This window comes from Rana temporaria, chromosome 8 (genome assembly GCF_905171775.1).
Source record: "Rana temporaria chromosome 8, aRanTem1.1, whole genome shotgun sequence".
NCBI classification, from domain to species: Eukaryota; Metazoa; Chordata; class Amphibia; order Anura; family Ranidae; genus Rana; species Rana temporaria.
This window is the reverse complement of record NC_053496.1, coordinates 51,818,506-51,835,786: the sequence shown is the minus strand read 5'-3', so window position 1 is coordinate 51,835,786 and position 17,281 is coordinate 51,818,506. Positions and strand designations below refer to the sequence as shown.

Below are 17,281 nucleotides of genomic sequence, written 5' to 3'. Positions count from 1 at the left end.
GGGCATAGTGGCTGCGTTTCATTTTTTATTTCATACATGCAAGCCATGTTTTTCTTCGCAGTGGAGCCCATTCATAAATATTACTACATGGGAAATTATATCTTAATGCAAATAGCAAACCAGATATTTGTCTAGTTCCTGCTAGAAACTAAACTCATAACAGGAATCTGATTGGACAACATTTATAGCACCTTTTGGCTGTGCTAAGGCAAATATAGATTTTGTATTTTCCTGATCAAAGCAAGGACAACAATCCAGTCTGTTTTATGTATTTTACAGAAATATGAAGGAAACACAAGCAGGTGAAGAAGCAGGATATCTGCGGGTCCCAGTGCCAAAACTGTTTTCCATGTACAAGAAAGGGAAATGAGCATAGCAAATGAATGCATGGCAACCAATCCCTCAATCGTTTGACTGCTTTAAACCAATTTAAGATGAAATCTTATTGGTTGCCATGGATAACTGCTCATCACTGCTCTTATGAATAAACTCTTTGTTTCTCTACAGACGCATCTACAGTTTGGGCAGTGGGGTATGAAATCAAAATCACACCACAATATACACCTTCCAGTGCTGAAGACTCGAATGTCATCGTGTCACTTTCTATATTGCAAAAAGAAAACCATTAAAAATGTTATGATTTACAGTAACTGTGCAATAAACCATAATAACCTTTTTAATATCTTATAACAAATTAAATGACACATTGAAAAATATTAACCTAAAGTAATATTAAAGGCAAGTTTTTACAAAAAAAAAATAAATAATTATACTTACCTGCCCTGTGCAGTGGTTTCGATCAGAGCATCCCCAGATCCGTCTCTTCTCGGGTCCCCCGCCGGTGCTCCTGGCCCCTCCTTCCTGCCAAATGCCTCTAGAGAAAAAGGATTGCTATTGGGGTCACCAGAGCAGGCTTGCTCACAAGCCACTGCTCTGTGTTCATTCACACACACAGCCGTGGCTTGGCTCGGCCCCTCTCTCTGGCTCAATGGCTGTGTTTGACAGCAGTGGGAGTCAATGGCTCTCGTCACCGTCTCAGCCAACGAGGGACAGTCCCTGGAGAGCTGAGGCTCTTGTGCACATCACTGGATCGTGATGGGGCTCAAATAAGTATTGGAGGCAGAAAAAAAAAGTGTATATCCAGGGCGCTCCAAGCATTTGAATCCTGACAGATAAAGTCTGTGTTGGAGAGGGTAGCAAATCTTTACACACTTTAGGAAGCACTCAGGGAGACAAGCAATCTCTAATGGAAACAGAAAAACAAACAAGGTGCCTGCCTCTAAGTGCATTAGTATAAAACTTAATATCCCCTAGAGGGTTAAAAACACTTACAAGATAATGGATTAAACAGGCATGTAGCAGGTAAGTGCATCCAGGAGATGTTCCAGTGGCAGGGCAGTCCCAGTCTGTGATGGTAAAGCTTCCAGGGAAGTCCACGAGATAACAGCCGACTTGTGCTGTGAATATTCAGAGGACACAATAAAGCTGGAGCCTGGGGATGATGTCAGAGGAAGCGAGATAGAAACCAGCATGGAACACAAACAGGAAGTGGACAGGAAGTGTGTCAGGGGCGGGACGTGTTTTGGAACAGGCTCATTGGTTCCTTCTTCAGCCAGTGACCGGCCCTGTTTGTGTTGCATGCTGGTTTCTGTCTCGCTTCCTCTGACGTCATCCCCAGGCTCCAGCAATATGGTGTCCCCTGAACATTCACAGCACAAGTCGGCTGTTATCTTGTGGACTTCCCTGGAAGCTTTACTATCACAGACTGGGACTGCCCTGCCACTGGAACATCTCCTGGACGCACTTACCTGCTACATGCCTGTTTTATCCACCATCTTGTAAGTGTTTTTAACCCTCTAGGGCAGGGGTGTCAAACTGGCGGCCCTCCAGCTGTTGCAAAACTACAAGTCCCATGAGGCATTGCAAGGCTAACAGGCTAACAGTTACAAGCATGATTCTCACAGGCAGAGGCATGATGGGAATTGGAGTTTCGGAACAGCTGGAGGGCCGCCAGTTTGACACCCCTGCTCTAGGGGATATTTAAAGTTTTATACTTCTGCATATTGCCTACTATCAACTTATAAAAACGCAATGGTCTATATAAAAATGGCAATTCTACATACAAAAAAAATTAAAGCAAAAATAAAAGCACATCCTACACCTCGATCACATTCTTGCACTAAGCAGTGACAAAGAAAAAAAAAAAACAACACATAAAACAGCATCTTTCCCACTTTATCATTAAAAATATGCAACCAGCCATGATACATGATACAAAAGAATCAGTCAAAAAATAAAGATCAAGCTAGTTCAAGGGCACTGATGTTAAACCCTTTGATTGTCATTTTTTTTTTATCAGGGGACTAGAAGTGTTGGTAAAAAGCAGCTTCTGTCATTGACTTCTCTTTGAAGGTGTTTTTTTTATTTTGGTTTTGTGGCAGATGCCTGTAATATTGAACATCAAAACCAGCAATGCTATAGACAAGCGTTAAACTATTTAGAGCTCAACAGGTCTAGGACTTAACAGCCCCCCTCCCCATAATCTGTTCCCTATAATGGTTGAACAGATTACCAAGAGAAGATCTGATGAAACCAAGCTTCTAGGTGCATCCGGAAGCTTAGGCAGGGTCCGACCAGAAAGTGCTAAGGCTTGGTTCTCTTTATATTCTTATATTACATAATGTGATTATATGCAGAAGAGTTCTACCAAAGCGGTGAGTAAAGGGAGGGTAGAGGTTCGTGAAAAAGGTAAAGAGGTCACTCTGTATAGAAGGAAGAAGTCATAACCCACATAATTGATCTCACCTTCCATTTCACCACCAGAAGCAGCAATCGTAGACAAGCTCAAATAACTTGTTCCAATGATATCATTCTTGGAGTGACTGTGCCTACACAAAGCATTTGATAAACCCGTACAATTCATTAATCAAATTACATTAGCGTATTATTCCTAAATAGCAAGTGTAATAACCCTGTGTATGGGTACCTTGACACAATCTGATCAGCGAAAACCGTACAATTGAATGGTTATTCATGGCCGCATAACATAATGGCATATTCAATAAATATGTAGACAGCAATGGCAATATATATATTGCAGTACATTACAGCAATCAAATGTCAGTGTAAATTAAATAGCTTTTTATTGCTATAGGCTTTTAATCTTACTGAATAAGCCCACCAGTCACAGGTTTACTCATTTTGAAAATCGTGTAAAGCTGCCAATTACTTACCAGTCAAAAACTGTTAGCTTTATATTCTCACATATAGATGGGAACTGAAAAAGTAAAACACATTTTGTCATTGTATATATATTTACAGACATGTATATATTGTATATTTATGTCTATATACAGACAGAATAAATTTGTTGGTGCCCTTCTACAAATAAATTAATTCAAATAAAAATGAGGAACCCACAATTTTCTCTGAAATAACTTGGAAGTGACAAAATAGTCATCCACGGTTTGTTCCATATTTAATAAAATTAGACTTAATTTTTGATTCAACTAAATATCTTAAAATAATTTGGGCCACTCTTCTAAAGCAGTTGCTCCAGCAATCTCAGGTTTGAAGGGCGATATTTCTCCAGATTGCAACCCTTACAATAGATGCTCTTCAGGTTTCAGATTTGAGATCACAGAGGGCCAATTTAGAATAGCCGAATGTTTTGTTCTTAGCTATTCTTGGGTGCCATTAGCTGTGCGTTTGGATCATTAGCCTGTGGAGGAGAAATGACCTGTGACAGATTCCTGACAATGGGCAGTACATGTCACACTCAAATTTCTTGATGTCTTGAGATTTTTTTTGTCTCCTGCACAAATTTAAGGCACCTTTTGCTGGATGCAGCAAACCTGCACTGCCTAAGCTTTATGCAAAGCTGCACTACTGTATTAGCTGCGCCATTCACAGAAAGGTGGTCAGAAACCGTTCTTGTGAGGCACGCAAGGATCGCACACCACCAAGGTCCAGGTCATCTTCAAGAGCACCTACCAAACCAACGTAAGGAAATCTGCTCAGATGTATTGTCAATAAACTGTTAAAGGGTCACCAAAGGAAATTTTTTTGCTGAAATGACTGTTTATTGGGTATAGAGACATAAAAGTTAACTGATTCCTTTTAAAAATGATTAAAAATTGAATTTAATCCATCATATACTGTGCCTCTAGTTTCACTTTCGGTTTTAAAAGGTACATACATGAAGTTCCGGGTGAGAGGTGAGTCGGGAAGACTCACAGAACAAAATCAAACAAATCCAGGTCAGTGTTTTGTTTTTAAAATTAATCTGAGGAGTTTTAGACACAGTAATGACAGCTAAGACCACCGTGAAAATCTCAGTACCATGGTTATAAGGAAACAGGCAACCAGGAAGTGTGGAGATCACAGCAGAATTACAGCTACTTCAAAGCAAAAACGAACAATGAGGACATGAAACCAGTACTGCAGTAAGGTAAAGGAAGCTATTAAGCTAAAAAAAAAATTCCTTTAGTGACCCTTTAAGAATGAAAAAAAAAAGAAAAAAGGAGGAGCTTCTTCCATGTTTCACAGCCACTATTTTGTGAATTTGCATTTGAACGCTTGCCTTTGAAGCTCAATTATTTTCTATTTATCCAACAGACTTTCTCCAGGAAACATTGTGCCTTGTCAATATGCATTTTAACAATTCCAAAATGCCAATATGGCTTTTTGTGTTTTTCTTTCAACAGTGCAGTCCTCCTAGGTCTTCTTCATTAGAGCGCACCCTTCGCTCAAAAAGCGAGGGATGGTGACATCAGACAGCAATGTACCTTCATCATGGAATCCAGCTTACATCTCTTTGGAAGTTTTCCTTGGCTCTTTGCCTACCATTAACGCTATCCTTCTGTTCAATTTGGGGTTTATTTTCTTTCTGCGACCACATCCAGGGAGGTTGGCTTCACTCCCACAGGCCTTAAACTTAATATTTTCAACTGTGTTCACAGGAACTTCAAGCCGGAGGCCGTCTTTACCTTTGAAATGAAGGGCTATAATTTTCTTTCTGATCTCCTCAGACAAATCTCTGGTCCATGATCAGTGTGGTGCACAAAACAATACGAAACAGCAAAAAAAAGGACTACATTTCTCAATTTAAATAGGCTGATTAAAAGATAGAACACATTTGTGATTTTATTTAGAAACACTTATTTATAATCTTTTCTAGGGGTACCAACAAATATCTACAGGCCATTTTTGAATATCTTTGTAGAATATGCAATAATTTATCTTTTCTTCACCTTTCCTTTCCTCCGATGCAGCAAAGGCATTCAGGTTTACACAATACAATTGTTTTTAGTTTCATCAATTTAGGAGAAATGAAACATTCTTTCAATGAATTGTACAGGCACCAACAATTTTGTTTATGCCTGCATTTCATGGTCTCCAACCTTTATCTGAAGATTGACAGCTTGGTTCCACTCCGGATTTGCATTCTTCTCTATTGTTTTAGTAGAGACCTTAAAAATATAAATAAAAAATATACGAAGTATAGACAGGGATCACACAAAAACAAAAAAGTAACACGTAGTTCGATATTGTGACAGAAATACCTTTTTTCCAGCAAATGCCACTTCTACAAATGGGTCAACTCGATTTTTCTTGCCCGAGTCTACCCAAAACAGTTCCTTAACTGATTGTGCAAAAGCATCATCCACTATAAAAAAAAAAAAGACACAGGACATAGTGATCATTTATCTTTACTTCAACATTAATAAATATCCATCTATTAAAATGTATTTTCAAACATAGCTTTTATTGGTGTGACACAGTAATGGCTACCTATATTAGCTGAACAATGTACCTGCTGAGGCCCTGAAGTCAGGGGCTGATCCATGCCTTCTACTTTTCACTTCCAAGCTGTATGCTCACATTACAATCCCTAACAAATAAAGCAGCATTGCTCAACAATCCTTTTTACTCTGTTTTGTTTTTAAGTAGATCTACAAATATTCAACACTTCAGCTTAATTTCTGAAGAAATCAATATCTGCATGAGACCACTTTGATTTATTTAGGAGTCTGATTGTTAGAAATGCATAAATTATCAGCATTTGCAAGTGTTATTGCCCTTTCTTAACCCCTGATAGCCAAAAAAACATGGTGGAATACTGGGCCATGGTACAAGTCTGGATTTCTGTAGACCCAAAGCATGGTTAGTTTAAATCGTCTATGTACATATAAAAAGATCTTGTGACTCATTCACTCAAAAATAATGGCACCTTGACCAAGCCAAGAAAAACAAGGAGACCTGATGTAGTTTGGTAGGTAGTGCCCAAATCAATGACATTGTGTTGCGATATGAATTCTTTATATATGTAGGTCTACTTTTGAGATGGTCTTGCTGTGGCAATTTGTAATGATACATGGTGCAGAGTTAACCCAACCCTAACCTAAATGATGTCAAGTGCAAAGTTAAACCACCCTGACCAAAGGAACAGGTTCATTATGTAGAAATAGCTCCATACTCTGTGGAATATCCTCAGCTCTGTAGATTTTCAGGAGGAAGGTGACCCATCTAAGTGCTGCTCCAGGAGGAAGGAGGAGATTACTTTCTACATCATCAGCTTCATTTTCCTTGTCTCTCTTTTCCACCTGAAAATAAGCAAGCATTACATGCTATGGCCATGTTATTTGAAACAAGTGAAGCTAGTCAATATGCATCAATGGTATTTAGGTAATCTGTCAAGAAAGGCATACCAGCAGACAAAATGGCTCATTCTGGACAACATCCTGTGCATAGGCCAATTAATATTCATATACATGCATAGGAAATGTGCATGTGCTCATGCATATTTGTGGGCATGTGCATATGTGTTACTCACATTGGCACCAAGCAGGCCATTTGAACCAAGCCTGTGCTAGGTTTCAGTGCCGTCTTGTCTACAGCATTCCAGTGCATACCTGCAACCTGTTACTCTGCATTCAGCTACGGTTTCTGGCTTGGCTTAACTACTCCTCAACTCTACACTGACCCAGTCTTGCCTTTGATCTTGCTTCTGCCTTTGCCCCTTGCTGCTGCTTTGTTACCAACTCAGCCTGTAACCTTACTTCACTACTGCCTATGTATCTGGTCTGCCCGACTCTGCCCCTGTCCCCATCACTGCTGGACTGCCTGCTTCGAGCCTCTGTCTATATTCCTCTGCTCACCACCTGTCTGCTTCCAAACTGTACCTGTCTGCTGTTGCATGCTCACTGGCATCCACCCGGCATTCCTGCTCCGCTGTGCTGACAGTCTTCCATTGCTGGTTCCAGAGAGTCCATCCAGCCCTGATGCTAGCACGAACAACTCGTGCCACTCTGTACTCCTGTGCCTCCTGTCTGCCACCAGGTGCCTCCGAGTCAGAGGGATAAGAAGCCTTCCTCAGCGTGTCAGGCTCTTCAACCAGGTATGTGACAAAAACAATTGTTCAAATGAAAATAGTTCCTGAATCTGAGCCCTATGTGATCCGATGCAGCATAATCGAGAGGGCACCCCATAGGCAAGGCAGAGATGGAGGGCAGAAGGGGGAGCCTGCTGTGGACGCAGTTGCGCCATCTGGATAGTAGGGGCTGGGAGGCAGTCAGCGCCATGCTCTCCAGCTGCCTGAATGATTGGTGTGATGGTGCCCTCACTCTGGTAATTAAAATTGGAGTCCAGTGCAGGGGTCATAATTGCTGCTGGAGGGGGGATACTGCTCTTTCCTCCCTCCAATAGCAGTGTAAAGTGTGCCAGAGAGAAGGCAGGGCAATGCCTGTGCTGAAGACATAGGCACCTTTCTCAGCAAAGGCACCTGAAGGATAATGAGGACAGATTGCCCTTCTTCCCACCTCTCCTTGTCATGTACATATCACATGATTGGGACAAGGGAAGAAGATACAGCTTTCTTCATTCCTGAGTAGTTGCCGGTCTTACACTGAACTGTAAGTGCATAGAGGGTGGGGGAGCAAGTTAGCCCCAGAGCTCCCCTCTCATAACCACCCTACATCCTGGGTTCATTTACACTTTGTAGTTGGGGAGCAGTAAAACGGGCAGTTGAGCTGTCATTTGTATTGCCCTCCAACCACCCTCCCTTAGGCTCATACAGACTGGGGACTGAGAACGGTCCTTCATGTTAAGCCTGTTTTTGTTGCGTTTGCATCCACCTCAGAGTTGTGTACATGCATCCTAAAGAAGTGGACGCAGAGGCAGCAGCCTTTTTTTTCCAATGACACTACAGATGCAGGGACATTTTTTCATTTCATTGACACAACTGATGCAAGGGCAGCTTTTACTTTCAGTGTCACTATGGACCTTTATCCTTCCAATGACATCACTAACTGATACATTTTTTCTTCCAGTGACTTTGTGACTGGGCACTGGATGTCCCGCCACTGCCCAGAGTCCCTTAGATTGCAGGTCCAGTTTGACCAATTTACATGCAAGGTTGGATTCTGCTTGGTTGCATTACAGCAAATAACCAAACCATCCTCAGTTGCATAGGGTAAATTTTTTCATTCATATACAATTGTGTACATCACAGCAGAACTCACAGGTGGCTCGTCACCGGTGCCAATAACAAACATGCTGACTTTGAGATATCCCTTAGCCCCGGCATTCTGGTCGTCATTATCCTGGATCAGGACCCACTTTCTCATGACTGCATGACCTATTAGGAGAAGAAAATATATATATATATAACACAAACACACTGGCAAACTAACTGTCAGACTGAATAAGGAACATTTCCAGGTATATTAGACAGAAATATATGGACCTGTTACCAGAAACTACTATTTCTATCTATGCAGCAGTCTGTAATCTGATTCCCCTGCTATGTTAGTCTACTTCACTAAACAGAATGAGCCCATAAAACTGCAGCTATTGTGTTAGATAGCCACCCCCATGGCTACAAGAAGTAAATGTAAAATATGAATGTGTAATATATGTCATACTTCTGAGAAAAAAAAAATACAGTTTGAGCTTAATAAAAGGAAAATGCATAAAGGAACACTATAGAATCCTTTTAAAGCAGGGAAATAAGTTTTGTACTACAACAGCATAATAAAAAAATAAAAAAAATCTTACTTGGTTCATCGTATACAAATCCAACATCAAGCTAGAATTGTAAAAGAAACAAAATTTGTTATACTTTCTTCCAAGACAGAAATTCACAATGCATTTAAAGTAAATAGCACAATAGAAGAACCATGCCATGACTAAGCACTAACTGTAAGTGCGAAACGCGTCGGCCATACTGTGTTTTGTTGGTTGCAGTGACTGTGTGTACAGTTGAAAAATAAAGACAACTTTTTTAAGTGATTCGGAGTGCGGCTATCCAGTTTTCGTTCTTCTATTGTGCTATCATCAGCATTGCCAGCACCTTGGTGGTTCAACAGCCCTTGATTGCTCACAGGGCTCACCTGGAGCGGTGAGAAAATGTGTCCATTTAAAGTAAATACTCTTGGAGATTGAACAGAAAGATCCTAATTTTTGAAGCATCCAAAAACTTTAAGAAGCCAGGGGCTTACTTGGCCCAATAGACTTAACCATTTTTCAGTGGTTTGAATCCAACATGTAGCACAATCACACTAAAACCATAAGTTGTGTTGCCTGTAGCTTTGCAGTGACCCCCTCTATAATAATAAAGTGTAGTTATGCCTGTGGAGGGCGTTCCCACAAATCTCAAAACATTAGAAGCCAGTTCACCAATGAAGGGTAATATCCCCAGGCTTCCACTCCAGATTAGTTGTATTCGATGGAAAAACATTTGTATTAGTTTTACACAAGTTTTACATGAGCACCAGTTTGCATACCTGGTGGCAAATGATAATGTATGGGTTCTGGTTTAGGGTTACGAGGTCTGGTCAAAATGGGTTCAGGAATAGTTTAAATAATAGGTATTAAACAAACATAAAAAAAAAAAAAAAATATGTAATATATTGTAGCTTATTAACCACTTGCCCACCAGGTGAATTCTGGCACTTCTCTCCTTCATGTGAAAATCACAATTTTTTTGCTAGAAAATTAATCAGAACCCCCAAACATTATAACATTAAACTTTTAACCTTAAAAATCTCGATAGGCGACGTTTAAAAAATTCTACAGGTTGCATTTTTTGAGTTGCAGAGTAGGTCTAGGGCTAGAATTATTGCTCTCACTCTAACGATCGCGGCGATACCTCACTTGTGTGGTTTGAATACCGTTTTCATATGCGGGCGCTACTTGCGTATGCGTTTGCTTCTGCGCGCGAGCTCGTCGGGACGGGGCGCTTTAAAAAATTTTTTTGGGGTTTTCTTATTTATTTTTATTTAGTTTTATAATTTTTTACACTGAAAAAAAAAAAAAAAAAAAATTGATCACTTTTATTCCTATTACAAGGAATGTAAACATCCCTTGTAATAGAAAAAAGCATGACAGGTCCTCTTAAATATGAGATCTGGGGTCAAAAAGACCTCAGATCTCATAATTAGACTTAAATGCAAAAAAAAAAAAAAAATGTCATTTTTTCAAATGACAAAAAAAAAAATGTTTCTTTAAGAGGCTGGGCGGGACTGACGTTTTGACGTCACTTCCGCCCAGCAGAGCTATGAGGACGGGTGAAGGAGATTTCTCCTTCAGTCCCGTCCCCGCTCAGCTGCCGGACACATCCGATCCCCTCCGCCGCTACCGACGGCTCCGGTAAGCGGCGGAGGGCGCGGGAGAGCGGCGGGAGGGGGGGGGGCCCCTCTCCCGCCACCGATAACGGCGATTTTGCGGCGAATCCGCCGCGGAGACCGCCGTTATCGTGTACACCACCGCCCCCTGAAAAGATGAATATCTCGGTTGTGGCAGCAGCTGCTGCCGTTATCGAGATATTCAACTTTAAAAAGAGGACGTCTTTTTGACATGGGGCGGTGGTCAAGAGGTTAATGATTAGATGTGGTGGCTGCATTAGTTCTCTTCCCCCCCCCCCCCCCCCCAAGATTTCACCCAGTGATCCTGCTAGTCGTACACCTCCTGTATTATAGTGCCCCCGGATTTAGAGGTGAAAGGTGACCATTTTAAGCAGTTCTGTCAGTGGTAAATGGTTTGTCTCAAGTCCCTAGCTGCTACAGCTTGTTCTGTAGAAAAACAGCTTGGAACAACACTTGAAAAGAATGGAACATTTAAATAATAAATACAATGCAGCCATCTCATAAGAAATCGGTAAGCTTTAATATAATAAACATTTGCTTTTGATTTTAATGCTGCTTAAAGCGGTTGTAAACCGCATATATAATTTTTTTTTTTTTTTTACCTGCAAGGCAAAATGCATAATCAGCTAGTATGCACCGCATAATAGCTGATTATGAAATACTTACCTCAAAACGAGGTGAACAACACTTACCTGGTTCACGCCGAGCGAGATGTCATCTTGCTCCGGCGTGTCTTCCGGGTATCGCCGCTCCATCGCTGTGATTGGCTGGAGCGGCGCCGCTCCAGCGCTGTGATTGGCTGGAGCGGCGATGACGTCACGATTTAAAATCGGCAAGGTCCGGCGGCTGCCGGATCTTCCGCCGTGGATCCCCCCCTGCGCATGCGCCGCCCGCATTGCGAGGGGAATATCTCCTAAACCGTACAGGTTTCGGAGATATTCTTTTTACCTACAGGTAAGCCTTGTTATAGGCTTACCTGTAGGTAAAAGTGATTAAGGTTTACAACCGCTTTAAGTCATATTTACTTTTACAGGTTAGGTAAAGGTTTAGGCCAAGAGTTACATTTTGTGGTTTGCGTCAGTTTTGTGAAACATTTTGGAACCCAAAACAGTCATGGCAAAGCCCCATCACACTAGTTTTATTTTACCAACAAAAAAAAATAACAGACGAGAGCTACTCCTTTTTCCAGCACAGAGAACAAACCTATGCAGTCCCTGCTCTCTGCAGAGCCTTTTTTTTTTTTTATTACCTTGAATTCTCCTATTAAACTGTCAGCTCGAATAGACCCAGAGTTGAATAACTGTAGTAGAAAAAAAATAAAACATAGTAGGTTTTATACAAAAAGTGGTGACTACATACAGACGGCAAAGCGTTTTCTGGGCAAGACGAAATATCAGCTACTACAAAACATTAAAGGGGTTGTAAAGGTTTGTTTATTTTTTAAATAGGTTCCTCTAAGCTAGTGCATTGTTGGTTCACTTACCTTTTCCTAAGATTTCCCTTCTAAAAGTCTTTTTTCTTAGTCTGAATTACTCACTTCCTGTTCTTCCTCAGTAAGCTGTTCTGGCTGACTAACCCCCAGCTAGAACGGCTCGGATGATGGGGGGCAAGCTTACTGAGGAGAAACAGGAAGTGAGAAATTCAGACAAAAACACATTTAGAAGGGAAATTGAAGGAAAAGGTAAGTGAACCAACAATGCACTAGCTTAACCACTTACCCCCCGGAACATATTGCTGCCTAAAGACCAGAGTACTTTTTGCGATTCGGGACTGCGTCGCTTTAACAGACAATTGCGCGGTCGTGCGACGTGGCTCCCAAACAAAATTGGCGTCCTTTTTTTCCCACAAATAGAGCTTTCTTTTGGTGGTATTTGATCACCTCTGCGTTTTTTATTTTTTGCGCTATAAACAAAAATAGAGCGACAATTTTGAAAAAAATGAATATTTTTTACTTTTTGCTGTAATAAATATCCCCCAAAAATATATAAAAAAACATTTTTTTTCCTCAGTTTAGGCCGATACGTATTCTTCTACATATTTTTCGTAAAAAAAATCGCAATAAGCGTTTATTGATTGGTTTGCGCAAAAGTTATAGCGTTTACAAAATAGGGGGTATTTTTATGGCATTTTTATTAATATTTTTTTTACTAGTAATGGCGGCGATCAGCGATTTTTTTTTCGGTATTGCGACATTATGGCGGACACTTCGGACATTTTTGACACATTTTTGGGACCATTGGCATTTTTATAGCGATCAGTGCTATAAAAATGCATTAGATTACTATAAAAATGCCACTGGCAGTGAAGGGGTTAACACTAGGGGGCGGGGAAGGGGTTAAGTATGCCTGGGTGTGTTCTTACTGTGGGGGGGGGGGGTGGCCTCACTAGGGGAAACACTGATTTTCTGTTCATACATTGTATGAACAGAAAATCAGCATTTCCCCTGCTGACAGGAACGAGAGCTGTGTGTTTACACACACAGCTCCCGTTCCCCGCTCTGTACCGAGCGATCGCGTGTGCCCGGCGGCGATCGCGCCCGCCGGGCACACGCACGGGAGTCGGGGGCGAGCGGGGGGCGGCGCGCACGCGCCCCCTAGTGGCGGCTATACGATAGGACGTATAGCTACGGGCTCAGGAGAGCCGACCTGCCGCCGTATAATGACGGTGCGCGGTCGGCTACTAGTTAAAGGAACCTATTTAGAAAATAAAAAACAAACCTTTACAACCCCTTTAATAATGTGCATGCAACTGTAATCCTAACTTTGTTATACAATAAATCATTTTATGAGCTCAAACTGCACACTTTATAATAGGAATAGCTATGCAGTAGAATTTGGAGCCTCGTCAAAATCTCAAATTGGCCTGGGAACAGTATGAGTGAGGCCTAAAGCACCATTACGATATTTGTAAGATGTCTACTACCAACATCAGGAAAAAATCCTCAAAAATATTAATCAAACAATGGGGTCAGTTTACTAAAGTCAAATAGACTGTGCACTTTGCAAATAAGTAGAATTTCGTAAATGAGCAGAAGCTCTGCTGACTTGCATCATCCAATCATGTACAAGCAAAGGAAAAAGGGATTTTTATATACAGCTTACCTGTAAAATCCTTTTCTTGAAGTACATCACGGGACAGAGCGGCATAGTCATTACTATACGGGTTATATGGAGTACCTTCAGGTGATGGACACTGGCAATCTCAAACAGGAAGTCCCCTTCCTATATAACCCCCTCCCATAGAGTACCTCAGTTTTGTAGCAAGCAGTATGCCTCCCAAAAAACCTTCCCCATAAGAGGGGTGGGAGCTCTGTGTCCCGTGATGTACTTCAAGAAAAGGATTTTACAGGTAAGCTGTATATAAAAATCCCTTTTTCTTTATCGTACATCACGGGACACAGAGCGGCATAGTCATTACTATACGGGATGTCCGAAAGCAATGCTTTAATGAGGGGAGGGAGACATCTCAATCAAGAAGACTTAATTCAGAAATAACTATTTAAATCAAAATAAATCCAAATTAAATCCAACAAAAAATGTATCAATTAATTTATTAATTAACCAAGGGTGCCCCAGATCCCGAGGATCTCAAATCGCAGCCTGCAGCACTGCCTGCCCAAAGGCTGTATTGGCCCTCCTTCTAACGTCCAATTGGTAAAACTTTGTGAACGTGTGGACCGATGACCAGGTCGCTGCCTTGCAAACCTGAGCCATAGAGATCTGGTGGTGTGCTGCCCAGGAGGCGCTCATGGCCCTAGTAGAATGGGCCTTAATTGATAAAGGAGGGGGCAACCCCTTCAAGCCGTAGGCCTAACTGATTAACGGTTTAATCCATCCAGCGATGGTAGCTTTTGCTGCCGCCTGACCCATCTTGGGCCCCTCTGGCAGGATGAACAAAATATCTGTCTTTCGAATCTTTTCTGTAGCCTTAAGGTAGGCCTTCATGGCCCTGACAATATCCAAGGTATGCAGCAAGCCCTCCTTTCTAGAAGTGGGCTTCGGAAAGAAGGATGGTAGGATCAAATCCTGGTTTAAGTGAAAACTGGACACAACCTTTGGCAGAAAAGATGGATGCGGACGGAGAACCACCCTGTCCTTATGCAGAATGAGGTATGGTTCTCTACAAGACAAGGCCGACGGCTCCGATACTCTTCTAGCAGAGGCCATAGCAACCAAAAACACTAACTTTCTAGTTAGCAATACTAACGGAACCTCAGCCAGGGGCTCAAAGGGCTGCTTCTGCAGAGCTGACAACACAAGATTTAAGTCCCATGGACACAGCGGTGATTTGATAGGGGGATTAATGCGTAAGACCCCCTGCAAGAAAGTCTTAACTAGAGAGTGAGTAGCCAAAGGCCTCTGGAACCACACTGACAAGGCTGAAAACTGTCCCTTGATAGTGCTTAAGGCCAAGTTTTTGTCCACTCCTAGCTGTAGGAAACGTAACACTCTGTCAATGGTGTACTTGCGGGGGTGCCATCTTTGGGATTCACACCAGACTACGTAGGCTCTCCAAACTCTGTAATAAATTACCCTGGAGACCGGCTTTCTAGCCTTAATCAAAGTAGAAGTTACCTGGCTGGACAGGTCTCTACCCCTGAGAATCAGGGATTCAGCCGCCAAGCCGTCAAATTTAGATGTCGTAAGGCAGGGTGGAGGATCGGGCCTTGAGAGAGTAGGTCTGGACGCAGCGGAAGGGTCCACGGCTCTCCCACTGACATTCTCACGATTAGTGAGTACCATGACCTCCGGGGCCATGCTGGGGCTAACAGAATCACTGGTCTGCTCTCTACCCTGATCCTGCGCAGCAGGCGGGGCAATAATTGTAACGGGGAAAAGCATACAGTAGATTGAACTGATGCCAAGGGCAAACTAACGCATCGGTTCCACAGGCCAGAGGATCCCTTGTCCGTGACATAAACCTGTTCAGCTTCTTGTTGAATCTTGATGCCATGATATCTACATCCGGGAAACCCCATTTCTGGCAGATTTCTTGAAAGACTTGGGGATGGAGAGACCATTCCCCTGGAACCAGTTGCTGACGACTTAAGAAGTCCGCCTGTAAGTTGTCCACTCCGGGAATAAAGATTGCCGAGATGCATGGCACATGCGCCTCTGCCCATAGAAAAATCAAGTTCACCTCCCTTTGGGCAGCTCGACTCCTCGTGCCCCCCTGATGGTTTATATATGCCACCGCTGTGGCATTGTCGGACTGCACTCTCACTGGAGACCCTCGTAGCTTGGGTGTCCATGCCTTCAAGGCTAACCATGCAGCTCTGATTTCCAAGACATTGATGGGCAGTAGTCTCTCCGACTCCACCCAAGTCCCCTGCTGAGTGTGCCCGTCCAAGACCGTTCCCCAGCCTTTTAGACTGGCATCTGTGGTCACTATCTTCCAGATGATGGGACTGAAAGATTTTCCCTTCAGAAGATTCTGAGGGTTTAGCCACCAGCAGAGACTTTGGCGAACTTTTGACGAGAGGGTCAAAGGTTCGCAGGGCTTGTGGCTTTTTGCTCCAAGCCGACAAAATGGCTGCCTGTAGAACTCGCGTGTGAACCTGAGCATAAGGCACTGCCTCGAAAGTGGCTACCAGTTTGCCCGGCAACCGCATACATAAGCGAATGGCTGGTTCTTTTTTGCCCAGAACCAACTGGATTAATTCTTTGATACCTTTGCTAAAGGTAAGAACACTCTCTGCTGTTCCGTGTCTAGCAGCATGCCGAGGTATTCCAACCGTTTTGTGGGTTGCAAGGCCGATTTCTCCCGGTTTAGAACCCAACCGAATACCTTGAGGTACTGAACCGTAGGGGCTACTGCTCGATTTAGGCCGGAAGCAGAGTGATCTGTGATAAGGAGGTCGTCCAAGTAAGCTAGGATCGAAATTCCTTGAGTCCTTAGGTTGGCTAAGATGGGAGCCAGGTCCTTCGTGAACACCCGGGGGGCTGTTGCTAGCGGCTAGCCCGAAGGGGAGAGCTACAAATTGGTAGTGGCATCCCGCGATTGCAAAGCGCAAGAACTTTTGATGCCCCTGAAAAATTGGTACATGTAGGTACGCGTCCTTTATGTCTATATAGGCTAGATAATCGTCCTGCTGCAAGGCAGCTGCTGCCGACCGTACTGATTCCGTCCGAAAGGAGCGAACCCTTAGGTAAGAATTTAGACCTTTTAGATCCAGGCTTGGCCCGACATTGCCATTAGGCTTTGGTATGATAAACAGGTTGGAGTAAAAACCTCGCCCGCGATCCTGGGCTGGCACCTCTATGATTACCCCCTGGTATAGAAGGCGATCCAAAGCTGCCAGCAGAGACGCTTTCTTTACCGGATCTTTCGGAACTCTTGATTCCTGAAAATGAGGAAGGGGTAACTGCAGAAATTCTATCTTGTAGCCTGTGGCTACCAAGGAAAGGACCCACTTGTCGGGGACATTGGCTTCCCAAACTTCTGCAAAGAAACTAAGCCTTCCCCCCCACTCGATTAGCGCCCCTTCATAAAGCTGACCATGGTCTCTTGCCACCTGAGGCCTGTCCCTGCGACTTATTACCATAGTTTTATCGCGCAGGAGGCCGTCGATACTGCCTGAAGGCCGAAGGCCCCAGCGCTGGAGACAGCTGTCGCATAAACGTGGGGCCACGAGA

The 17,281-nt window shown here is 42.9% G+C and overlaps 1 protein-coding gene across 2 annotated transcripts in view; it reads right to left on the bottom strand.

Annotated features, from left to right (window-relative positions):
- The window catches only part of MYOF (myoferlin), a 517,119-nt gene that overhangs the window by 190,050 nt on the left and 309,788 nt on the right, over positions 1–17,281 (bottom strand). For both annotated transcript variants that reach the window (XM_040361780.1, XM_040361785.1), the window contains 9 exons: positions 11,896–11,946; positions 9,058–9,088; positions 8,523–8,638; positions 6,479–6,605; positions 5,565–5,668; positions 5,403–5,471; positions 3,234–3,277; positions 2,806–2,888; positions 565–603 (listed from right to left, as the gene is read on the bottom strand). In XM_040361780.1, coding sequence (XP_040217714.1) covers positions 565–603; positions 2,806–2,888; positions 3,234–3,277; positions 5,403–5,471; positions 5,565–5,668; positions 6,479–6,605; positions 8,523–8,638; positions 9,058–9,088; positions 11,896–11,946 — 664 coding nt within the window. The remainder of the gene's footprint in view (positions 1–564; positions 604–2,805; positions 2,889–3,233; positions 3,278–5,402; positions 5,472–5,564; positions 5,669–6,478; positions 6,606–8,522; positions 8,639–9,057; positions 9,089–11,895; positions 11,947–17,281) is intronic.